We start from the raw sequence: 18764 nt of genomic DNA, 5'->3' as shown, positions 1-18764 counted from the left end.
CTATAATCAAGAAAAACAGATTCTTCTGTCTCCAACCTATAAAAAGAAAAGACAAGATGCTACTTTCAAGTACAAATATTGGACTGCTAATAGCTGAAAGAGGTTTATCTAGTTAGATAAGGTTAAAATCAATAGGATGAGATCATATGGCAAGGAATTTGTATTAAAATAAATAGGACAATCATTAAGATAAAGAAAAGTTAAATAAACACCTTAAGTTTCAAGACGAAAACTTGATGGTATAGGACTATATGAGATAAAATGGAGTGGGAATCTTCTATGAAGCAAAGGGGAGGATGAATACAGAGTAGTAAATACTCATTTGACAGGAGTGTCTGCTAAGAAGCATGCAGGAGTTATGAGTTAATGAAGAAGATACTGTTTTGTCATAAGACAATGGCCCTAAGTATACCTCTAAAACAGCCACCAATAGCTTGAAGACCATGATATTACTATTCTATCATGTTCAGCATAGACCCAAGATATCAACCCTATTGAATACCCCTGAGAATCACTCAAGAAATTGCTTGTAGCATATCAAGATCTACCATAGGGGCTATTCCAACTATGAGACAGTGTTACAGCAGAGTATGATGAAAATACCAAAGAGGAATACCCAAAATTGATAGAGAATATGTCTAGAAGAGTGGCAGACATGATTAAGGCAAAAGGAGGTCACACAAAGTACTAGAATTATAGAGATTACATTGGTTAAACTCAAAGTCAAAAAAGTGTCCCAATGAGTCATCAAATTAAAATGACACTATCTTCACATAATGTCATTATTTTCCCACGGTATAGGGAACCGAAATGAAGCTGAGACGCAGACCTTTCTGACACTTCCCTGTAGTTTAGTCATATTCCCACGTCTTGACACATGATATAGCAATTACATGAAAAGCTATAAACATTGGGACACTTTTTTGAGCCACTGTAGTTTCAACTGCATCTACAGCATGAACTTTGGTCTGTTTGTGCTCTGGTTTCATCAGTTGTTGCATACGAGCTAGCAGTTGACGGTGTTTGGCTTGCGCGCCAGGTAACTCAACGTGTGTCTGAGATTTTTTCTTATCTCTGGATTTCTTCGGGCTGACGAAATGGTGGCCTAGTCCAGATGATACACATTGAGCTCCACGAGTAGGAGCGAGAGCACTGGTTGAGACCATGGTGAAAGGGAGAGAGTGAGTGGCAAGGAAGACTCACTAACAACACAAACTTAGTGATAGACACCGTGACGAGGTTTTGATTCCTGTGGCGCGAGGGCCCCAAGAGCATATAGAGGCCAATGCGCCCTGGGAATGCTGGAGGTGCGCAATAACGAATGGAGGATAGGTTTGAGCGGCACGGACGGCACGCGAGCCACGCCAGGAGGCGCTGGATGTAATGTATGAGGCACGTTATTAATAGAATGGTGGGAGGGCGCACCTCAGAGGTAAGTTTCCCACAACATAGAAACCCTACCTCAAAGGTCTCTATTGATACCGAGAAGTAATGCCTGAGGTGGGGCTCAGGCGAAAATCCCTCTACAATTGCGTCTATCTACCTCGCCATGCTTGATGAATGGGAGTCTGAACGAAATCGTGCCTACTGCAGAGTATCTGGAACGGCCGGAGAGCGCCAATCAATTGAACCAGCAGGTGAAGAAGAAGAGCCTCATCCAGAGGCTGTTGGAAGTCAATGAGCCAGCCTCGAGCCAGGAGAACCTGCTCGAAAGCGGGCTAAGCTCGACTTCTCCTGCCTTGACCTTAAACCAACCGTACACGAGAATCCGTTCAAACCCTTATCCGCTAACCTCAGACACACCATCTGTATCCTCCAGAACTGGTCGCAGGACCAGAAGCAAGCAAAACTCAAGCTTATGTACCATGAACGAAGTCCGGAGTTTCACGAGTCTGGATGGGCTGACATTGTCGCCGGGAAAAGTCTCAACCTCGACGCAATCCACACCATCATTACAACCTCGCGCGCTATCGAGAAGCATACAGAGGTCATTGGGCAAGTTGAATTCACCTATGGTGTCTCAGAAACGGCGACGAAGAAGATCACGAAACAAAACCATTGGAATGCTGCCTGGAACAGAGCCGCACGGGCTTACAAGTTCGCTTTCCCTTTCAGACAGGCTGAGCTCGACGCCTATTCGGAACACATCAATGAACAATTCGACCAGCAACTCGAGACCTACCATGGACGCGTCCTTCGGTATGACAGAGCCGTTAGATTCAGAGTTGGTAACACTCGCAGATATGAGCTCTCCGATTTCGAATGTTTCAGAGATCTCTACACATCGCACTTCTCCACCGGTGGGCGACTCCTCATGGACTCAGGAGAATCTTCAAAGTCCTCGGAAGGAGGACGTGAAGGTTCATCTAAACGGGATGCGTGCCGTAAATGGAACAATGGAGACTGCACACGCAGTGCCTCCAGTTGCCGGTATGCACACGTCTGCAACGTTGAGCAAGACGGACGTGTCTGTGGCCGCCGCCACGTCAGAGCTAAACATGCCGATGAAACCAAGTCCAAATCTTCCTGAACAGTTCCTTACACGTCCACGTCATTGCTGAGGGCTAATTTGGTCTCCAACAGACGCATCGTTCAGTCCAACAGCACGTTCAACAGAATATGCAGATCCGGTCCCTTCACCACCGCTTTCACTCACGGATACTGATGTTACTCATACCGTTGCGAATCATCCGGAACTATTTCGTATAGTTACCCCAATCAAAGTAGACCGTTTTGAGGAGCTCCTTTCAAATCACCCGAATCAACCTTTCGTTCGCTCCGTATGTCGCGCTCTACGTGAAGGCTTTTGGCCGTGGGCAGACTCTTCTGATGAAAGCTATCCATCAATCAATGACAATTCGATGCGGACCTGTTCAAAGTCGTTAGAACAGGAGAAGTTTATTGAAGACCAATTGAACAAAGAAATACGGGTAGGGCGTGTATCCGAAAGCTTCAGTACCGAGCTCTTCCCCGGGATGTACAGCGTCCCGATGCACACAGTCCCCAAACTGAATTCAGACAAGTTGCGTCTGGTCGTAGATCATACAGCTGGGGAGTACTCGCTTAACTCTATGATTGACTCGGATGACATTAAAGGGACCAAACTGGATGGCTTACACTCACTCGGCGCCTCTCTACTGGAGTTTAGAAAGGACCATCCGGACGAACAATTACTCCTCTTCAAATCAGATGTCTCCCAGGCCTTTCGCAGACTACCTATGCACCCGCTATGGCAAGCCAAGCAGGTGTTAACTTTTCGGGGACATCGCCACGTCGATCGCTGTAATAATTTCGGCGGACGCGGGTCACCCAAAGTCTGGGTATCTTTCATGTCACTCGTGGCATGGATTGCCATTCATCACACTCTCATCCAAGCCCTTAAGCTCTACATGGACGACTCCTTCTCCTTCGAAATAGCTGGTCGGATGCTGCACTATGAGCCTTATCATCGTAACTTTCCGGAAAGGCAGACTCGGTTGCTGGAATTATGGGACGAGATCGGTGTACCGCACGATGAACCAAAACAACTATTCGGCTCACCCTTGACGGTCATCGGTTTCGACGTCGACCCAAACGCTATGACAGCGTCGTTGCCAGGTCACAAAAAGGTAGAATTGATTGATCGCCTACGCACCTTCGGGCGTAAGAACTATAGATGGACGCTACGAGAGTATCAGCAGCTTGCAGGATGGTGTGAGTGGAGCTTTAACATCTTTCCGCTGCTGAAACCTGGATTGTCGGCTGTGTACGAGAAAATCCGAGGCAAGAAGCAACCTTTGGCGCATCTTCACGTCAATAACGCCATAATCGCTGAACTATCCTGGATGGCCAACCATATGGATCACCTGAGCGGTTTATACTTCTACAAATCACTGGATTTCAATCCTCTAGCAGACGACGTAGTGGTGGCTTATACTGACGCGTCTAGCCTGGGCTTGGGACTCTGGTTTCCCCACGAAAGCTTCGCGGGGCAATGCCAACTTCCCGTAGATCCTCCAAGCGATACTATCTACTTCTTTGAAGCCCTTGCAGTGTGCTCGGCCATCCACTTCATTCCCAACATGATGGAAATTCCATCGAAAATGTTGATTTACACGGACAACAGCAACACCATCGCTATGTTCAATTCCCTTCGCGCTCACCCACCCTATAATCCCATCCTGCTCGCAGCCGTCGATGTCCTGTTACGACATGAGGTTGATCTACGCATGGAATTCGTGCCTGGGCATGAAAACAGGGTAGCCGACACTCTTTCTCGGTTCCAAAATGAGCGTGTATTAATGTTGGCGCCAGCCGCCAGTTTTTTCGACTTTGAACCCCCTCGGAATGCGCTGGGGGCAGCGAAAAAATGATGGAGGTCTCCGCATCGTCCAAGCAACCCAAACGGGAGGCTTGGACGCATGAGCGTCTCTTATACGAGCGCTCTATTGCCCTCGGTTTCGCAATCGAAGCTACCACAGCTTCAGCGTATGATTCACACCTCAACTCATATATAACCTTCTGTCGCCTTCACCACCTACCTGTTGACCCTACGATCGACACATTATCTTTCTACGTCATTTGGCTCTCGCATCACATTGAACCTCGCTCCGTGGACTCGTACCTCTCAGGTATCGCAAGTCGCTTGGAGGAAACGTATCTGGACGTTCGTAAAGCGCAACATTCTTCCATAGTGGCACGCACACTACGCGGCTGCAAACGCAGAATGTCCAGTCCTGTACAAAGGAACTTACCTTTGTCCGTAGATGACTTGGAACGCGTGCGAAACACCTTCGGATCAACTCCAGGGTTCGACAACAGTCTTTTCGTGGCCCTATTGTTCACGGGCTTCATAACCCTACAGCGGCTAGGTGAACTTACGTGGCCTGACGCTGTGCAACACCAATCGTATTGGAAAGTACCTATGCAGCACACTCTCAGTATAACGGCGAACTCCATATCTTACTCTTTGCCCTACCAGAAGAATGACGCTCTGGGCACGGGTACGACAATCCTCATATTAGCAAACTCGTGGACGGTGGGTAACCCACTTCCAATACTAAAACACTATTTCGCGTGTCGAGATAGTGCTTTCCCCTTTCGCCCTGCGCTGTGGTTGACAAGCGCAGGTGCAGTACCGACTCGCGGTTGGTTTTTACGTCGCCTGAAGATACATTGTGGCCCGCGGATGTCTGGACACTCAATGAGGGCTGGAGGAGCAACTGCACTGGCAATTGCAGGTATGACACCTGACTTGATCCAGGTCGCAGGACGCTGGTCATCTGAGGAGTTCAGAAAGTACGTTCGTCAACACCCGTTTTTGCTTAACGCCCTACTCCACGGGGCATAGTGCCCAGCGCACCTGGGATTTCACAAATCGCTTTTCTATTCATTCTGTTTCGGTTCCCGGCTCTATCAGTATCGGTTCCTGGCTGGATCAATGAAGAAAGGCATCAAGACCACAAAAAAGAAGACAAAATAAAGAAAATATTTAAAAAAAAAAAAAAATAGCCCATTAGCATCTTTCATCGTGCCTTCGTCACTTACATCGTTTTCTTTTCGTCTTAGAAATATGTTTTCTTTCATTCGAGCGCGTCCCTTCGAGTTTTCACTCGAGCGCATCTCTTCAAGCCTTTCATCCCCCGAGTATGAAACTGGGGGACTCCGCTTGCCTAATCTCGTGAGACCTCAGTGTAAAATTGATTCAACACCGGCGCATAGACCCACAAGAATTGTTTCATCCCTTCGAGTCGGCGACGAAAGACTGAGTCTAGCTTAGGGTCTTGGTAGCCAGCAGTCTTCTTCGGTGGTCTAAGAATTCTTTTGATATCATTGAAGGCTAAGTGTGCCTCCTCGACAGTGGGTGAGGGCTTGTAGAACCCTGTTACAGTATTTATCCTGGCATGCTCAAGCTCAGACTCGTAAAGTGGACTCGGAGATGGCTGTATTATTGGTAGCACAAAGGGAGGAGGATCCAATACTGCAGTAACTGCTACTCTCGTCTTTTTCTTCTTCGGACTGGATGGAGGAGACTCGGACACATTGATTGTCATTGGGACTTCCTGTGGGCATTGTCTTAGTATTTCTGCCTTTAATTATAAGGTTTCTTACATTTTCTTTGTTTCCTGAGTGTCCGAGTGACTTTGCCCAACTTCCGAGGTTTGCAACATTGAACAATTTTCGTTTCAGCATAGTGGAGAGAGAATGTAGTTCCGTTGTTGCTGAAGCGGATCATTGAGTAGCTGACAAAGCACAATGCATTATGTTCCGAGTACGAAAAAGCTATCTCTACTCCCAATTTAAACTATATTCTAATTCTAAAACCTAGGTCCTCTGGGGATGTACTCCAGCCAACTTTCTGTGGTTTTAATGTTGCGAACAAAGCACTATGAGACTGTAAGCGGGTTCGAGTCACTGGGAAAACTGGTGAATTCTGCGATTCACCTGATAAACCGGTGGTGAGGTGGTGGCCGGTGCGGAACAGGTGATTTCGTGTCACCTGCCTATTTGGGTAATTTTCAACGCTTTGCCAACTACTGTATTCACCGTCCATCCTGCAGTTGATAATTACCTGTTCTCTCAGTTACATTCACCACTTGAAAAAACTGCCAAATCAGTCGACAGATGGCAATCTTTGACAGTTTTTATCACGATATGACTTTCAAACTCGAACGTTCAACTCCAACTAGTACTGTACACTAGTGCTCTATAGGTGTACATGTGAGTCGCGCGCTGTTGCAATTGTACCCATCCAATGTTCACTGACTTTCGTTGACTCCCCATCAGTGCCACTAACAATATGACCACCAACTCTTCCACACCGTGAGTCATCTTAATTTCTCTTTGACTTGACTACTCAATATCACCTTTCACCAGACCTCCTAAGCCCACTTTGTTTCGCCTGCTTCAAGATACCTGAGAATCTGGATGACCCTGCAAAATTATGTATGTGTCTCCGTCGTGAGCTCATCACCTATGTATCACATATGCATACTGACCACTGTCTCCTCAGCCCACGAGTACCTCATTATACTTGCTGCTCAGGCCAAGGCCTCCAATCCCAATGATGCCGACACAACCATGGTCCTGGAGGATAATCTTATTGTGCCGGCAGATTATATCGAGAATCTCATTGAGGCACGCTGGAATGCGGAGAGACAACGGTGTAATGCAGAGTGTAAGGCTCAGTTGCTCGAGCTTGAAATTTTCACGAGGGCTAGATAAAATTTACACCGAGTACGAAAATCTGTCAACATGATCTCAATTGCAACCTTTGCCTCTTGTGAATGCTAAGAATCCTCGAAAACTGCACGAGCAAGATTCCCGCTTCGGTCAATGATTGCCCACTGCCGACCTCCATCCATTGGCACACGCCCAACGAGACATTGCAAGCAGACAATGTCCACAATGTCTAAAGTATCATTGAGGCTACTGTAAAAGTGAATGTCAAGAGCACTCAAACTTGATGGAGTGGATTCGAGTTTGCATGTTGACAATGCAGCGAGGAAAATTGTAGTTGGACCATCAACTTTGAGCGCTGGAGTATGCGGAATGCGAATGACAAAAATATGTTCCAGACGCCCATAGAATGTCTGTTTCTCATATGCGGGTGGCATGTGATGTTGTCGAGCGAATTTATCAATGAGGGTCTCATACTGCAAAGTACTGTTGGCAGATGCAATGACACCACATAAACAACTAAACTCACTCGCACAAATGTGGCATCTCGTGAATCATGCTGGGATGAAACAAGCCCTGCTGCAAGCATTGTGTCACCACCATCCAGCCGTCGGACCTTGCCCCATTGCTCAATATAAACTTCTTTGACATGCTGGCGAACCAATGCTAACGACACATCAAACCGGGTTGCAAGTGCCTTGAAGATCCGTGAGAGTGTGACTGATGTGAGTGGGGTTGTTCTCCGTGGTGGCAAGAGTACACATGATGGATCTGTTGATTGGGGAAGTAGTAGTAAATAATGGGGCGTGATCAAAAGACATAGCAAAAACAAACACGATTCATGCTTGAAATGCCCAGCTACTATGACTCCCAATCGACATGGACGAAGGGTCAGTTCTTCTGTGAAATTGTGGACAAGCGCTGCTTGTGTAAGTTGAGCATGTTCGACGATGTAACGAGCCATGCATGCATCAGGATGACGTCTGCTCATAATTGCGGGTTGCATCTGCCCACAAAATCTCTCCATAGGAAATGCCCAACTGGTCCACACTGGTCCGGTCTCTTCAATGCTATCAGCTATGTGCAGAAGTGCATGAATTGTGATAGGGCATGCTGAAAGACATTCGGGATTGTGTTGGTAGTATATTCTAAACAGCACCTTAGACGTTAAGACAAGCACTCCAGAGAAGTGTTAAGGACTCACACTTCAAATTCTTCGACCCAAGAGGCAAACCCCATTCTCAAATCACTGATATCTGTGGATGAGAGCTCGAACTGAAGACAAACACGGACCATGCGAACAAGCTTCACAAAGTGCTTATAGTACTTGGGCTTGGAGAACTTGCGATGCAAAAGCACCGGGCCAAGATATTGAGTCCAAAATGACCACGAGTCCGCTGTGCACATACTCCGTTCAGTGGCTGGATTAGGTGGGCGAGCACCATATGCTGATGGGATAAAAGAGCCTGAATTAGCACCCGCTTGACATACAGCATTCCAGACACTTTCACCCAGCTCATAATCCTCCAACCCAACATCGAGGCCTTTGAATTCACCTGTCCAGAGTAAGATAAGGTTTTTGATGATGTTCTCCCAAATGAGGTGCATGAAGTCATAGGGAAATGACTTTGGGAACGATAGCGAGGATACAAAACTTAAAACAGGAATGCCTTTGATGCCATATTGCTTGGCGAGTCTCTCTGCTTCAGCTGTTGTGGGTGCCAGTTGTACTTGCCGAGCATGTTGCATCATCTCCTCATGAGTGCGGCGGGGGAGTTGAAGTGGATCAAATTTTTTCACGGCAGTGCGTGATGAATGAATCTCAGGGTGACTGCTCCGATTGAGAGGCACATAGTGCATAGTACTTTTTGCTTGAGGAACTCGAACCCCAGTGATGTTGCATGATCGACAGGGAGCATAACCATTGTGACCCTTGATTCGCATGACCATGGAAACTGCGGGAATATCTCCTGCCACAATGATGAGATAAGCCCGGAGGATGAAGAGCTTGGCCTGGAGTGAGTCAAATGCCCGAACTCCAGCAGCTAATTTGAGGAGCTCTTCGACAAAAGGCCATAGAAAAGAATCAAAGTCTTTTGGTTTCTTGGGGCCAGGAACCACACCCAGGCATATGATATAATCCTTGAGAAATCAGATTTCTGGAGGGAGATTGTAGTTAAAGAGAATGAGTGGCCAAGCAGTAGATTTTCGACGTCGGAAAGGGGCAAATCCATCCGTTGACAAACCCAGTGCAATATCTCAAGGGTCACTGAAGTGAGGAAAAGGCATCTCTGTGTTGTTGATGACAACATTTGTAGCTCGCAGCTGGCGGTACCACAAGCCATCAATGACATCATTGACTGAGCCAGGAGTGTGTATGTGATCATGTGCACGGTATCTCATTTTTGTTGCCAATTTTTTGTTGCCAATGCAGGATTGCGAAACATTGAGATGAGGCGTGGAATGACAGGAACATAAGTGAACTGTTTCTGTAGCCGCCTGTTTGACTGGTAACGTGGTGCACTGCAATGCGGACAGACTTCAAGAGCTTCATTCGGTCCAACAAAACAGCAACACGAGTTTATGCAACAATCATGATATTGAGGCTCCAGTCCTGATAAAAATGCGACTCGTGATTTTGCCTTCTTAAGGCTTGGGACATTGGCGGAGGGGAAAGCAAACTGGAGCATGTTAAAATTGGCCTCAGTCAAGTGAGATTTGATTTTGTATGCAAATGCACTGCAAGATATCTTTGTCGGTGATGCTGAGATCTTCACCTGCTAGTCTATAAGCTTTACTACTTCAAATTTCGCAGCAAAAAACACACCAATCTCCAGGAGCTCCTGTTCGACTCTTTCACCCAAAAACTCATCCTCAACATCACTCTCAAGGTCAACCTCTTGGTCAAAGTCCTCGTTGGAGTCAAGCTCGGAGTCCTCATCTCCACTGCTCTCGAGATCGTTTTTCTCTTCGTCAGACAATGGTTCCCGCTCAGCTGACTCTACAAGATGGCTGCAAGATTGGCGAGCCATTGAGAGTGCATCATGTACAAGTGCGTCAGGGGCTGGATTTAACATATCATGAGGTAGGATCGGTGAGGTGGCACAAAGAGGTGATGGACTTGGTGGAGGACTGAATGTTATATCGTAATTATCCTGCACATCTGCAAATGCATTGGTTATAGTTTAGTTTCATCGCGAGAGAGACATACCCAATGTCATTGCATCTTCGAGTTGAGCTCCCAAGGCAGAAATTTTCTCTGGAGGGTGCACTATATGCCTCACTTTCTGGAGTTTGCCTGCAGCTAGAAGTTTCGACTGATAAGGTGATGTTGCTTTCAAACGTGGAGGGGCAATGAGTAGGCGGTGATTCCGCCATGTTCTTTCGCTGACCCATTTGTTACAACAACGGCATAGTTTACGCACTGCAGGGTGGTGAGATTTAACCATGGAGGGACATGTTCTGACAGATCAGCTTTAAGGACAAAATGACTTTGATTCATGTCTCTGGCTGCATACAAGAATAAACAAAGGACTTGTCAAAATTTTCAAGCTCGTGATTGCCTAGCTAGCGCAGCACCAGCCACCATACCCACATTCAGTCCTCTCATCAGATTGATACGATAACCATGCCTGGCAGTAATGAGAATCAACCACTTACGGGGCCGACTGTTGCAGCCAAAAAAAGTAGAGCTGCACCAAGCAACCCAACAACAGCTTCTGGCCAGGTCGGAACAGTTCGACCACCTGTGGCAGCCAAAACAATGACTCCAGCTTCGAAAACCTTGAATAAAAATCAGACCAAGCAAGTCCTGCAAGAGAAGAACACGAAACTTGAGGATGAGAATTCTCGTCTCAGAGGTGTGGAAAATTTTTCTTACCGGTGCCATTGGTATTTTGAATAACGAACATATATTTTGAGCAGCAAAGATCTTGCAACTTGAGGAGGCTGAACGGGCAGCAAAGCTCATGGCCACGGAAGCAGAAGCTGCCAAAAAAGTTGCAGAAGAGAAGATCAGAAATTCCCGTGTGGATCCAATGCACGAGCTCATGCAGAAGCCCACAACTGCCGAAATGAGAGACTTGGGCAGCAGAGGTCGTCTGCTCAAGGCAATGAAGCTTGAGAATAACAAAGCAGAATATCTGGCCATTCAGGTCAGTTGTTTGGAAAACGAAAAGACTTGACAGCTTACTGATGACTACACAGACCTCAGTTCACGAACTGTGCTCGCGCGTTGATCTGGACTTTGGGGTGTTGTACAATGCACAACCAACATCGAACCTGGCAAAACTATTTAAATTGGTGTGTCAGTATACTGTCCCGCTGTAATGATAATAACCATAAGTCATAGGCACGACGGGCCCATCCTCACCTTGAAAATTTTCAGAATGATTGGGCGACAGCGGAGTTGGTCAAACAATTTCTGCAGAACAAACGAAAGGCCAACAAGAAGCGAAAGGCACACACAATTGCAGGCACTGAAAACAATAAACGAAGTTGATTTGACGACTCAGACAACTCGGACGGAGATGAGGTAGGAGACGGAAGTGGATCTGGTGAGCGTGGGATAGCAGATGATGATGACGAAGACTTTGGCGCTTGCTGAGTGGATTTTGTGCGGAAGTGCATGACTGCCGGCGCCATACGCATGCGCAGTTAGCTATAGCGGTGGTGAAAAGTAACATTTTCACTAGTTTGACAAACCACTTTAGAGTCCAATGACATTGGTTTTTATCACTCATGGAAGTAGTGAATCAGACTGGCTAAGCAAGTGAGATTCAACAAGCGTGTTGGTGAAAGGAAACAATGTAAATTACCAACTAAATGAGTGATATGTGCCGTGGGATGCACTTGTTGGTGACATGGTGAATCCGGCAAAAAATGTAGTTTTTTTAACTGTAATAAATCACCTGTAGGGTGGGTTGTTATTACCAATCCCCAGTGATGTTCAACATATAATACGGTGGATCTGACTAGACTAACGGGTGATGGTACCAGTGAAATTAACCGGTTCTGGGTCGCATAGTGAAAGGCAATTTGAAGGTCAAGATGCAATTCTGGCACTTTTGTCACGAAAAAGTCACGATTTGATCACATGATCAAGCAAAGTATGACTGCGGTCTATCTTACCAAAACTTGCTTATTCAAGTCCAAACTATTTCCACTTCAGTCGTCTTGAAGCGAGACGCGTCACCCAGCTTCTTCATGACATCGAACTTCGCCGTTCACTACACCGAGCGTCTGATTCCATTGACCAGGCTGCAACTATCTACGCAGACCAAGCCTACAAGCGATGGCGGTACACTAAAGTCGACGCATGCAATGCTACAGGGCTCACCCTCTAAAGCTACTGTGCAAGAATCTGTAGACTTTCTCTGTACTTTCTCGGTTCAGGAGGACAAACCAGGGCTGCAGTCCGAGAGCGAGGAGCTTGTCTTTTACAATGCCGTCTTCAGGAAAACCATCTTCAACCTGTATGCGCTTGCCGTGGATCTCTACCTGGAGGAATCAAGTGCGGCTCAGCTTGACGCAGAGTGGTGGGCTGATATCGAACAATCTACCTGGTCTGTAGCGTCGTATCTCTTACAGTGTGCGTCTCTTTTCATTGTGCGATGTGAACTGCACATGTCCCTTATGTCTTTCGCTTCTTTGGGCTTGGAAATGTAGCGTTCCCGAGCCGTCTTCGTAGAGTTTTGCAGTTGATTCAGGCACAGAAGATGTCTGTTCGACTGTCGGCATTCTGCCCATCGTCTGTTGCAAGATTTTACTGGGATGCTGCACCTATTCGTCTCAACCCCTTCACTGTTGCACTCTTTCCCTATCTGCGCAACCAATCCTGTTCTGTGGCATCATTTTCTCCTGTTACCGCAGGGAAAAGCACGCGATCAGACTCCCTCGTTGCCCTGGCTGAGAAAATACGTGTTGGGGTCATGTACAGTATACAAAGAGTAATTTCCTTCCTGCTCTTTCCTCTCCGTCTTGCTCGAGAAGAGTGTCAGCTCAGAAGAAAGGAACTGGAGAAGGTGAGGAACGAAAGGGCGGAGGTCCTTGGAAAGCTTTTGGAGTTGCGACCCTTGCTTGCAAATGGTCTGGAGGCCGACTTCAACGGTTCAATCACTGGTTCGTCAATTGACAATCAAGCCCTTACGGCGTTTCTGTTCGAGTTCGCTGTCGTCACATTGGGCGATGTATCACAGAAAGCTAGTCTCCCTCTGATCGAACAACTCCTCGGTGCATTCAAAAACCATGGAATCATACATAACGCGTACCTGGACGCACACGATCTGCGACGACCATCCCGACTTACCCTGTTATGGCCTCGCTTATTCCTGCTTCCCCCACTGATGCTCTATTGTGCCAAGCATATTTATGCTTCTAGAGCAACTTTAGCCGACCTTATGCTAGATGTGGTGAACACTGTACAAAACTTTTTCAAGGGTTGGCTGTTTGACCCTATAAAAGATGTCCTTATGACTATCCGTGCTGGTGGAGAAGATGGTGTCATTGTTAGGCGAGAAGCAGTTGCTGCTGACCTCGATGTGAGCAATCTTACCACTTACAAGTCGTTTTCTGATTGTCGGTGAAGTCACTCGAGCGAATGACCCTTGCTCTCGCTAGGGAAAAACTTAGTTATGATTCTACGCAACTTGAAGCACTTTCACAACAGATACGTCAGGGCGACCTCACTGCCGTGCTGAAGATCTATGAAGAGGACATCAAAAATCCAGTGAAATCTGCAATAACGGGGACGCTTTTGAGGTCAATGTTCATTCAGGTCCAGAAGGCCAAAGTAAGCACAGCGCGCCTCTATCAGGCTACTACTCATTCAAATGTTCCTAGGTGGATCTCGATCAAGCACTGGCTGGCATCGATAAGCTGTTGAAGTCTCAAGAACTTACTTTTGCATTCGTTGGTGTCGCGCCAGCCCTTGCTGTCATATATGTCGCAGGAGGATTCCTAAGAGGACTACTGTCTATAAGACCTGGCAGGTATGGAGGGAAACTTAGAAAGACCAGCGTTTGGCTTGCAATGAGGTTGAACATACTAGTTGTTTTGGAAAATACGCGCTTACTACTCTACATTTCTAGGCGTATTGAGCGGCTTCTGTTGTTCCAACCTAAATTGTCGCATCACCATCACGATACCGAGAACTTGCACTCGGACACCATTCCTGCTTTGACGACAGGACTATTGGTTTTATCTCTGGCACACCTCCGAGAGTATGCTTTAACGTCGCTACCAGCACGGTCGCGACTTCGGGAGGGATTTTTGGAGGATATTGAAGACCTTGAAGATCCTGGATTGCGTCGTTCGGAAAAACTCAGGATCATCGATAGAATGTGGAAGAGTTGGGGAAAAGAGCTCGGTTGGTACGATTTAGCGGGCGGTAGATTAACCAGGTAGAAATTGGTTTCCTCTGAGGCGCATTAAAGGAGGAACCGATAGATAACTGGGGAGTCGTTGTGATTGTGTCATACGTTTTCAAGACCGACCAATAGCTATCACAGCTTGTGGTAACAAAAGGCAACATCGACTACGTGGACCCAACTATGAATTCTAGGATATTCGTACCCGTACCATTGAGGAAGTATCGAATAGATGGTATAATAAATTGGCGAGCAGGGCTTAATGAAGGAGGAAGCATGAGCCCACCACCAAGACCTCTCATATGCCAAGAGTTCGCTGTAAAAAAGCACATCAAGTCAGCATCCACATAAAATGCTCAAGCACGTACATAAGGGCTGCCCAACTATAATGATGCAAAAGTAAACCCACAATCTGCCATACAATCCACTGACGCGGTATCCTGTGTACTTGTACCAGACCTTTTCACAAAGCAGTAGAGGAGCCTGCAGTGCAAAAAATAGCGGAACGATGGTATCAAAACCTCTCCCGAGTGCATATGCGGGGAGTTCGTGGTATAATCCAGACCCGATGAATGTCCCAAACAGCAAGCCGAACTTTCCTGCGATGGACTTGCCAAAAAATCCTCCAAAGACAAAGAAAATTTCTCGAAGAATTTGGTGCCAACGTTTGGACCAAAATATATGAAGCGAGTCAGATTGCCAAGGATGGTCTAGCACAGGAGGCCATGCTGAAGGGGAGCTTCCTAATAGCAAAACTGCAAAGATCGTGATGAAATCATAAAAAAGTTGGAAGGCAGCCAAAATGCAAGAGCCAGTTGCAACGTGGATGGCTGTAGAAAGAGTGTATCTATAGAAGAATGGTAGTTCCGCCTTGAATATGGTGCCGCCGTGAGGAGTGCCAACGCCAGGTACTAGCTTGATTAGCGACTCGAGGAGGTCGAAGATCATGTAGCTTCCGACAAATGATATAAACGTCGCAAACAAGAATGAATTCCGTTTGAGAGATCTCTCCTCACGAGGTACGTGGATCCCCATACCAAATTTCCAACCAAGACCCCTGTTAGATAAAATTACTTCCAAGGCATCATATAGCCAAGCAAGCGATGAGGTAGCTGGATCTGATGTGGCTGGTTTTTTATGCGCGTCACCGTTTGCTTTGACAGCATGGGATTTTTTGGTGACACCTGGCTGAACCTCGTCAATCTTGAGCATACCCTCTTTTCTCCATGCAAAATCTATTGCCTTGGCGCTAATGGCTTCTGCGAGTAGGCCTGTGGCGGTTTGAGTGGCTCTACAAGTACGAGGAAAGTGCTGTTACTTTACCTTGGCCCCAGTTGTAGATGTTGTGATGTGGATCTGTCCACATGAAACGAAAGTAGATCCCGACGGCAACTGCGACTACCAACGGAAGGAGTAGAAGACGCAAGGTAAACGTGTCTGGCCGTCTCGCCAGGTATCCCATGTAAATTAGTGGCAGAAAGGGGAATAAAAGGTATAGGATATTAATTCCAGTAACCGGTGTACGCTCATGAGGTTCGGGCACGAACACTCGGAAGACATCATGGAGAATACAGTGACTTTTTGGGGAGGTTATCAGTGAGCACGCGAATTCAGAATACGCTGTGTGAAAAAACATACCATTTATGATATATTCTCAACCACATCTATCAGGAATCTAGCCAGCGAATCGACCAATCCACCAGCGAGTTTGTGAATTAGTTCTAATGAAGACGCGAGGATGACGTCTCATACAAGCGTCTAACATATTCCCATCTAATTAATGGCTTAGTCAGCTAATACCTTGGTCAACGAGAACACTGACCTCGTCCATGGCTCAAAGGTCCTGCGTGTTTGCATTCGTCCTATCCGTAATTTGCTACCTGATTCGTCTGTCGCCATCGCACGCCATTGTTGAACGCAACGCGACGTGTCACCACACTTAGCATGTCTGGTTCCAAGTCTCTCACGCAAAACCATCTGCAGTGCGCATCAAAGATGTCCAAACTTGACTTGCCGGCATTCTCTGGTACGACAGAGCCTGGCTTGATTGTTGCGAAGACAAATATTTCACGTGGTCTGCCTTGAACCTGGTATATACGATCTCTCCCTGACTACTTATTGTGTTTGCGGGCCTCCAGCTGGAAGACCGAGCGCGAGACTTTGGCGCCGCCGCCGCCCGCCCTTGGTAGAACCAGAATCGTGCCAGTGGTGTGCTCAAACAACTTACCATGTGGAGGGAGTTTGCCTCGCGTCTCAAGGATCGTTTCATGTTCTCCAGCTGACGTCTCGATACCCTCGCCCGTTTCTACAACGTCTCGCAAGACTTCGGTGACTTCTGCGCCTCCTTAGAAGAAGTTCGAAACACGCTTTATTCAGCGAATCACGGTTATGCTATCGGTGACTGTTTTCCAAAACCACCTCTTCTTTGCCAATTCCGTGTTTCAACTTCGTGTCCAGGCCATACCAAACTTTGCGTACGAGAACTCGAAAGTCAACGCACTGATCAACGCCATGGCAAGTACGCAGTGGAGCCTCGTCGCGCAAGGCTTCACGGTGTTCGTACTCAAGTCAATGCTCGAATCTGCTCCTATGCCTAACACGCACGCATTAAATTCTCCGTCTCCTCTACATATGCCGAATGAGAGGCCTTGAGCTCAGTAGAAGGTTGTTTCCACTCTCATCTGTCGCCATCTGACCCACCTGGAAGTCCCATGTTGCTCTTGAGTGTCCGGGTGACGAGCGATGCAATATCCCTCTGCGAGCTCCTCATCCCATCGCAGAAGACACCCTACATGAGGATTATTGTGAGGTCCTGATATCTTATAACAAACCCGGAGTCATGGACCAAAAGGTTGGTACCATTACCGTTATCCTACCTCTAGGTGTGGTTGTGCCATCATGTGTCCTCGAGGGCGACCCCGACAGTGATGAGGATGATGACTATTGATGCTTTCCTGAACTGTTCGCCGGGTTATATTCTTATTCTTTTTGGCCCCTTCTGTACCATGGATTCTTCCGTCTGTCGTACGTCTCTGATGTTTACCTTCCCCCTTCCTTGCACATTGTTGGGACTGCCTCGGACATCGGTGTTCCGTTTGAAATGTTTTTTTCTTAATACTTGACATGGGGCATCGGGATTGACTTGATGTTTTCCCCAGCCTGTACATTACATTGTCCTACAATTCAGATCGCGGTTCTGTTTACTTTCGCATCTCCGTTTCTCGTCGTTGGCTGGCGGCATGTTTGAAGAGAATACTTACATTATAATAACAAGCGGTGACCTTCGGGCGTTGTGTTGTGTTGGCACACCCATGTCATTCCACTACAAAAGCAGACATTTATATTTGTATTTCTTTCTCCTTATTGTCTCCTGAGAATAAACACGCACGGAACAATGCAGTATATAGTTGACCATGAGCAAGGCTTAAACCAATTAATGTATGATGTGTTCTCTCAGCAATAGATGGTGCAGGTGGTAGCCATGTACAGCTGATAGTGTCGTGAAGGTGGAAACAAAATAGAACAGCTGAAAAGGAGGGCACGTAGATAGATTGCAAATACCCAGCACAGCAGGGTGGACACAATTGACACGTCGAGCCAACGGCTATTTGTATCAGAAATCGTCACGGCGTTTGCGCCTCAACTCCCCGATAGCACTTTGAATTGAATTGATTTATGAGCATATCGGCTCAGCCGACAGGAAGCCAAATTGCCAATAGCTGAGCAGCCTCCCTCACGAGTGGTGCGCGTGGCTCGCCAGTTTCAAATCATATTCGTGTCACGTACTGAAAATATAATCAATGCGTACATACTATGGATTCGGACAGACCAACATGTGCTGACAACGTTTTGTTCATTTGTAATATCTATACCTGCGCACCATTACTCAGTAGGAAACACGTTGAGTATGTCAAGACAAATATGGGGCGCAGCTGACACCGTGCCCTATGTTTATCTCACTCTTGCTAGAAGTTTAATAAACATTTAAACTTGCTTACTATTTTCAGTGGCGAAGCCACAGATATCTGCTAGTTATCGAATAACGAAGACGGGACATATCCTGCAAAGCCGTAGGGTCAGAGCCTACAACACCCAATGTGCAGAATTGAAGTGCCAGCCACAGGTAAAAAGCTCAGAGCTACCTCCTCGATTGTTTCACGGTAGTATCAACATAATTTTGTAGATGTGAAGGTGTTGGCTACGAGCAGAGGATTTAATGAAGGTTCCATGAATGTATTA

At 46.8% G+C, this 18764-nt stretch overlaps 5 protein-coding genes across 5 annotated transcripts; 2 read left to right on the top strand and 3 right to left on the bottom strand.

The window, feature by feature from the left end:
- Positions 1–5445: 5445 nt before the first annotated feature.
- Positions 5446–6200, bottom strand: F5891DRAFT_1003273 (uncharacterized protein; the record flags this gene model as incomplete). Its single annotated transcript, XM_041360291.1, has 3 exons — positions 6091–6200; positions 5707–6041; positions 5446–5656 (listed from the first exon to the last, which is right to left on the bottom strand). Coding segments are annotated over exons 1-3 (602 nt in total), but the record flags the coding sequence as incomplete, so codon positions are not given.
- Positions 6201–7268: 1068 nt separating this feature from the next.
- F5891DRAFT_941884 (uncharacterized protein) lies at positions 7269–8766 on the bottom strand (the record flags this gene model as incomplete). The annotated part of the gene is made up of 4 exons (XM_041374370.1): positions 7269–7634; positions 7688–7929; positions 7993–8306; positions 8363–8766. The coding sequence occupies 4 exons, from the start codon at positions 8764–8766 to the stop codon at positions 7269–7271; spliced, it is 1326 nt and encodes a 441-aa protein (XP_041232234.1).
- A 2020-nt stretch (positions 8767–10786) lies between these two features.
- F5891DRAFT_975415 (uncharacterized protein) lies at positions 10787–11659 on the top strand (the record flags this gene model as incomplete). Its single annotated transcript, XM_041376514.1, has 4 exons — positions 10787–11018; positions 11083–11312; positions 11365–11460; positions 11510–11659. 4 exons carry the CDS (start codon positions 10787–10789, stop codon positions 11657–11659), a joined length of 708 nt encoding a protein of 235 aa, XP_041232233.1.
- Positions 11660–12303: 644 nt separating this feature from the next.
- F5891DRAFT_1003270 (NCA2-domain-containing protein) lies at positions 12304–14812 on the top strand. Its single transcript, XM_041360290.1, has 5 exons — positions 12304–12748; positions 12826–13697; positions 13745–13948; positions 13999–14192; positions 14247–14812. Exons 1-5 carry the CDS (start codon positions 12364–12366, stop codon positions 14560–14562), a joined length of 1971 nt encoding a protein of 656 aa, XP_041232232.1. The 5' UTR covers positions 12304–12363; the 3' UTR covers positions 14563–14812.
- F5891DRAFT_1137758 (uncharacterized protein) lies at positions 14693–16266 on the bottom strand (the record flags this gene model as incomplete). Its single annotated transcript, XM_041364839.1, has 4 exons — positions 16164–16266; positions 15849–16102; positions 14894–15796; positions 14693–14841 (listed from the first exon to the last, which is right to left on the bottom strand). Exons 1-4 carry the CDS (start codon positions 16187–16189, stop codon positions 14693–14695), a joined length of 1332 nt encoding a protein of 443 aa, XP_041232231.1. The 5' UTR covers positions 16190–16266.
- Between the last annotated feature and the right edge of the window lie 2498 nt (positions 16267–18764).

This window comes from Suillus fuscotomentosus (genome assembly GCF_016647785.1).
Source record: "Suillus fuscotomentosus strain FC203 chromosome Unknown F5891scaffold_4, whole genome shotgun sequence".
Taxonomy (NCBI): domain Eukaryota; kingdom Fungi; phylum Basidiomycota; class Agaricomycetes; order Boletales; family Suillaceae; genus Suillus; species Suillus fuscotomentosus.
This window is presented reverse-complemented; position numbering and strand designations above follow the sequence as displayed.

Excerpts from the sequence above, each read along its gene's own strand:
- F5891DRAFT_1003270 (XM_041360290.1), top strand. The coding sequence starts at position 12,364 with ATGACATCGAACTTCGCCGTTCACTACACCGAGCGTCTGATTCCATTG. Across the intron at positions 13,698-13,744 it reads CAGTTGCTGCTGACCTCGAT|TCACTCGAGCGAATGACCCT; the intron begins GTGAGCAATCTT and ends TTGTCGGTGAAG. Across the intron at positions 14,193-14,246 it reads AGCGTTTGGCTTGCAATGAG|GCGTATTGAGCGGCTTCTGT; the intron begins GTTGAACATACT and ends CTACATTTCTAG.